Consider the following 6,000-nt stretch of genomic DNA (forward strand, 5'->3'; position numbering starts at 1 on the left):
GAGGTTTAGAAATTCACCCCTTCATTTGCCGGCACGTAAGAGAATTATATATATAGATTGGACAGAGGCAAAAATTGTACTGTTAAATTTTTTTTAAATCAAATATTCGGTAAGCGGGCGTATCTCTTACTTATATTTTTAAAAAATAGGAACCTTTTCTTAAATTAAACAATTCTTTTCTAATCCGGGCCTTTAGTTAAAAAATAAAAATACTTTAAAAACAAAATAAGACGATGTTTCGGTTTTAAAATGGTGGGGGCGGGGGGGGGGGAGGTCTGAATCGGTATAATATTGCACTGACGAATCTCATCACGGTTTTAACACCCATTTTTCGACAGGTTTCTATTTCATTAAAATTAAAAACTGAATGTTTTTAACGTCTGTTCCAGACGAAACGATGCTAGACTTTATATGATGTTAGTTTTTCAACATGAAACGGTTTTTTCGCTTATATTTAGTGAAATAACTAAATTTAAAGCGCGCAGCTCGATACACCAATCATTAGTTTCACTTCGAGTTGGGGGTGAGCATGGCGGATCCCAAGAGCTTCTATTCGCTTCTACTTCTCCGCGCGTCAGAACCTGCGATGCGCGGTGCAGCTAGTATACAGGTCAGTGCTTATTGACAAGACTTATACATTTGTAAAGTAACTTTCATAATAATTATATAGTTTTAAACACGTTTCTACATTTAGATCAAAGTGTGAAGTTGAACTTAAGACTTAGTTTTGGCACTGATGGTTGAAAAATATAAAGGTTTTCATATAAATCCATCTTTTCCGTGTAATACCTCAAATTTATTTATGCAGATTCACCGAACAGTTCCACAATCCATTCCACTGCCCGTGCATGATATGGGAATTTTAAGAATACATACTTAAGAATACATGTAAAGTTTCTAGAAAGGATAAAATATCCTTGTTTTTCACATCATCACTGAAGCGGAGGAAGTAAACAAGTTCACCTGTCAACTAACTGCTGTAGTTCGAATCTTCAAATCTTAATATTGATGGAAGAAATTCTCTTATAGCTTTTGAAGTGTTTCTTGATTGGTAGTTTTTTGTTTTATATAGATACCCTACTGTAATCCAACTCCTTTATATTTCGCATTTAGTGCAATGCCATGTATGAATGCACCCAAAGACCAATAACAATTTCTAAAAAATAACAAATTAAGCATTTCATTGAATCACCGGATCCACGATGTTTGGAAGATTAACACACATCTGACTTGTAGATTTTACAACTTTAAATAAGTGTACAGGTCCATGTTTCACGGAAGTTTGCTCTTTTCTTTAGAATTTTAATTATATCGAAATACAGAAGTATAATTTTTAAAAATATTATTTACAAGTGTCTTCATTCCTTTAGTAGTTTAGTTTAAATATGATACAGCCCCAGCACTTCGTTATCACAACGTTAACGAAAGCTAATGACTAAAAGGTCTTAGTTTTTGTGGGAGCAAGATCAAAGTCACATTTTCCTTTCTGTATTGCAACAACAATATCCATCAAATACTTTTGCTCACTTTTTAAGTCAGTGTTCAAAAATTTCTTCCGAGCGAGTTCTGTCTAAGTTAATAATATTTAATTTTACAAACACAGTTGGTGCTTTACCCATAAATAAGTAAATGTTCCTCTTTTATACTCCGGCTGTGGGATGGGTTATTAAACTAATTAGTGAGTCGGTGGTAGGGTGTTTTTTGGGATGGGACAAGATATGGAATAATGTGAAAACCTTTATGCTCGCCATCCTCAATGCAAAAATTGAGACACAAGTCCAACTGCAAACCTTGATCGAAACTTAGAAACTTGTTTAGAGTTAGTATTATTTTAAGTTACCTTACAATTGTATGAGTCCTGTCAACAACCATTCTTCTTGGAAACTGCAGGTGGAACACCAAATGCAACCACCAAATTGGGGTTGGTTCTGGGTTGTTAATGCAACATAATTTAATTGCAGTTCCAGCAAAGAGCTGTATAGTGCACATTTACTGTAAAAAAATATATACAACTGGGATTTAAAAGAAGAAATACTGCAATATACAAAATAAGCTAAAAACGTCAATTTTTGGTTGATTTCACGTAATTTCGCGGCTTATGCGCGAACTGAAAACTGTAAAGGAATGTAAATATTTTCAATGATATATTAAAAGAGTATTAAACGGAAGCATTTAACTTTGATTTGAAAAAAAAATTTGAACATTTGGATTTTTAAAAAAATATTTGAAAATTGACTATTTTTAACCTTTTGTTTAACTTTTGCTGCCAATGCGCGATCTGAAGACATAAATATTATTTTTTTTTATTATTTTTCCCATGTTTAGGATGGCAATACACAACTTTTTTTTGCTATTAGAAGTTGCTTATCAAAAATTTCCTTTTTTCGGCCCACCCTAATATATATATATATATATATATATATATATATATATATATATATATATATAAAGCCAGAAAATCCGTGAAACGGAATGTTTAAGCCAATGACTGAGTTTTTGGAATTTAAAAAAAAATCCCAATTTATGTCTTGAGTCATAAACTTACTCTTTTCTATACGTTAACGGGAAATTGCACACTAGTCATTTTTCTTTTATTTCAGCCTGATTAATGAACATGTGTAACTTGACAAACCACTTGACTTCTCCACCGTTATTGAGGAACTTGTGAGGCCAGTTTTAAATTCCAAGATCAAGATCATAAAAGTCTGCCGCCTACCACACGCACATTGTCTTCCTTGATGAACGAAGGTCACCCGTTTCATTCTGCGTCATGCACATTCTCGCGGTCATTTTTAAGTGCTGCAACACATTCTCTACCACTCCATCCATATCTCTTGTGTATCATCCATTGCCAATAAAATTGCTCTCTCTCTCTCTCCTCTCTTTTTTTTTTTTTTTTTTTGCATTAAGAATAATCCCAGGATGTATTTCACGGCTCGAGTTTTTTTTTTTTTTTAATTTTCGCAAATAGACACAAATACGATCGTTTTTTCTTAATCGTACTTGTGTACCCTTGATAGCATACCGGCTAGCCATCAGGTGTATGAACTCCTCGAGCTTGCACCAAACGGCAACTGCGAACTGCGAAACTTCAATACGATACTTGTTTAGAGAAAAAAAAATTATTCGAAGATATTAAAAAAAACAAACTCAAATACAATTAAATATAGTTTGTCCTTGTTTCTTTATTGTTAAAGGTGTAACATCTGGAAGAAAAACACGTATAAAAAAATGCATGAAAAATTAGTGATAATTACCAAGGTAAGTGCGCCAGCTAAGGCCGAACTAAGGTTCAGAAGCTAGTATCTCGCCGATTGATGATTCATTTGGCTCCAATTTTTCTACATAAAATAACGATTCAAAAAAATCATTCTGATTTTCAAAAAAAAGTACACAAAATCTTAACTAGCAGTATAAAGATCAATAAACATACTCTAATATGCAGAAGCAAGCCCTTGTTCAACTTCTGGTTCTTATAATATAATAGTGGCAATAAAAGATGTCAATAAATCAGTTTTTTAATTTAATGTTATTTCCTTCGCTTTCTTTTTAGGTGTCCTCTGCTCTGAAGATGAAGGCTTGGTTTTCGATGAATGTGGCCCACCGTGCCCCAGAACATGTGAAAATATCAATTTACCAATGAGCATCTTAGCTGCTCAATGTTTTAAACCTTGTATTCCAGGATGTCAGTGTTCTGCTGACAAAGTTCTTTACAATGGTCGATGCATTCGACCAGAACTGTGTCCGTAAAAGCGCAAAATTTTGAATAAAATTAATTTCAGTTGAACTTTTGTCACTTCATTATTGAAACCTGTATTCTAGGTTGCTCGTCATCTGCTGACAACGACCAATATTTTCGGCAAAACTGTGTTTCACTTAATAGCGAATACTATTTCAAAACGAAGTGAACTGATTCTAGGCATTTTATTTGAATAATTGAGGCAGTGAAAAGCAAATGGATGTAAGTAGACATTTTTAAGTTTTGAGTAAAACGCTTTTAAAGATAAGGTCCTTGGTAGACTTTCATTAAAAAGTTTTTCTAAATCATGTTGTATGACAGCACCTTCCAAGGCTACTAGTACTATCTCTTGCCCTAAGACAGAGGAGAGTTTTACCTACCATTTTTCTTGGTTAACTCCAAAATTTTAATTTTGCTACTTACATCCCTTTGCTTCTCACTGTCTCAATTGGCAACTGATGAAATATCAGTTATTTTCTCATAAAAATTTTCAGGGTTTTTTTAAAATCTGTGATTATAAGTGATTTAACCATGCTGAATCAAAGTCAAAAATAAATAGGTTATTCTACTAAAAGTGGGGAAGTTTTGTGTTCCAAATTGTTGTTTTAATTCTCTTTAGTTTCTAAAAAATATGTCTTATGAATACTTTTAAATACTTTTACACTTCCTTAACACTGCAATTCCAATCGTTAACTTTTCAAAAATTAGAAATTTTTTCCGTTTAAAAATAAAATTTTTCAGTGAAATGTCGTTGATATGCCCTGTGTCATGGCTGCAATTCTTATATTTAAAAAAATCCAGACAAAAACTGATTATAGGATTCATCTCCAATTTTTTTTACGATTCAACATATGTATACTAAAAGGATATTTATCACAAACTAAATTTCTAAGCAACGTGAAAAGAGAGTGTAAACATTGTTCCTAAGTCTGTCAGTCATCTAAATGGTAAGAGATAAAAAAATCCCTTTGAAAATCGTTTCAAAAACTAGCATCGCTACTGGAAAAGAGGCGTTTTAATTTATTTCGTCAGGCAAAAGTTATATTTTCACGCTCTTCACGCATTTTGCTTATTCGTGACAACTTTTACTTCATTTTTCAGGTAAGATTTTTTTTCCCTGCCATTGGTATGGCTTAGAGAAAACCATTAAAATATAAATATAATTAAATATTGATGATATACTGCGATAAACCTTGCAATGCTACGCTTTTGACAGAAATTGAGCCTGAAAAGCTTCTAAAATAAGTTTATGAGACCATTTTTTATACTTTTTTCTCATTGCAGTATGTCTTATGCCATTGGTACGACTTTTATTGAAACATGTGATTGAGTCAAAGATCTTAATGATAGAAGTGTAAGAGTGTTTATAGTTATTTATGTTTATAAAATTCCAAGATGTAGAAGAATTTTAATTGGGTATTTTTTCAATTAACAGATTAAAATATGACATTCACCGTTAAGTTATTCACATACTTGCGAAAAACATAATTTACAATGAAATACAAACAGTTAAGCACAGCTGATGTTATATTTAAGTTTTGAAACCTTTAAAGTATTTTCTGATTTTTTTTTACAGATTTTTGAAATAAAATTAATCTTTTTGATAAAAATGCAACGCAAATGTTCCTGTTTTTGCAGAATCCCCAAATACTGTAATGAACATGATGAAAAGACAAGAGAAACCACAGTAGTGTAATACACAGGCTTAGCATAAAAGAATATCCCGGTTTTAAAAATTTATGTTTCATAAACTATTACACTTATCGCTTTTAATGATACATAAAAATAAAGATGAACTGTCCAATTTTTTGAACGTACGTAACTACTATATTAAGATTGGCAACAATGTTAAAACCAAGACTTGGGGGGGGGGGGGGGGGGGCGCTGCGCCACTGACGTTCCACAAAGCAAGATTGGCCGTGCAGGTGATGATGATTTACTCTTTATGCGTTGATCAGCCAGATCCCCAAACCTAAATCCATGTGATCTTTTTTTTTCTCATTATTTTTTTATGTGATTTCGTCAAAGACAGTGTTTATACACCACCATTGCCTACATCATTGCAAGAACTGAAAGCTCGCATTTGAGTCGCATTACCAAAAATTAACAGCGAAACACTCCAAAATGCTAGATGAGTGTCTTGTTACGAAAGGCACACACATCGAACATTTGTGAGTGACAAGAAACTTGGACAGTTTATCTTTATGTTTATGTATCATTCATGCTAAGCGTAATTGTGTATGAAATATACATTCTTAAAA

At 32.6% G+C, this 6,000-nt stretch overlaps 1 protein-coding gene across 1 annotated transcript in view; it reads left to right on the top strand.

Moving 5' to 3' along the window:
• Positions 1-3,776, top strand: part of LOC129231104 (kielin/chordin-like protein) — a 136,171-nt gene extending 132,395 nt beyond the window's left edge. The window contains exon 42 of the mRNA XM_054865350.1: positions 3,554-3,776. Coding sequence (XP_054721325.1) covers positions 3,554-3,750 — 197 coding nt within the window. The 3' untranslated portion in view covers positions 3,751-3,776. The remainder of the gene's footprint in view (positions 1-3,553) is intronic.
• Positions 3,777-6,000: the final 2,224 nt, after the last annotated feature.

The sequence above is a fragment of the Uloborus diversus genome, chromosome 10 (assembly GCF_026930045.1).
Source record: "Uloborus diversus isolate 005 chromosome 10, Udiv.v.3.1, whole genome shotgun sequence".
Classification (NCBI taxonomy): Eukaryota; Metazoa; Arthropoda; class Arachnida; order Araneae; family Uloboridae; genus Uloborus; species Uloborus diversus.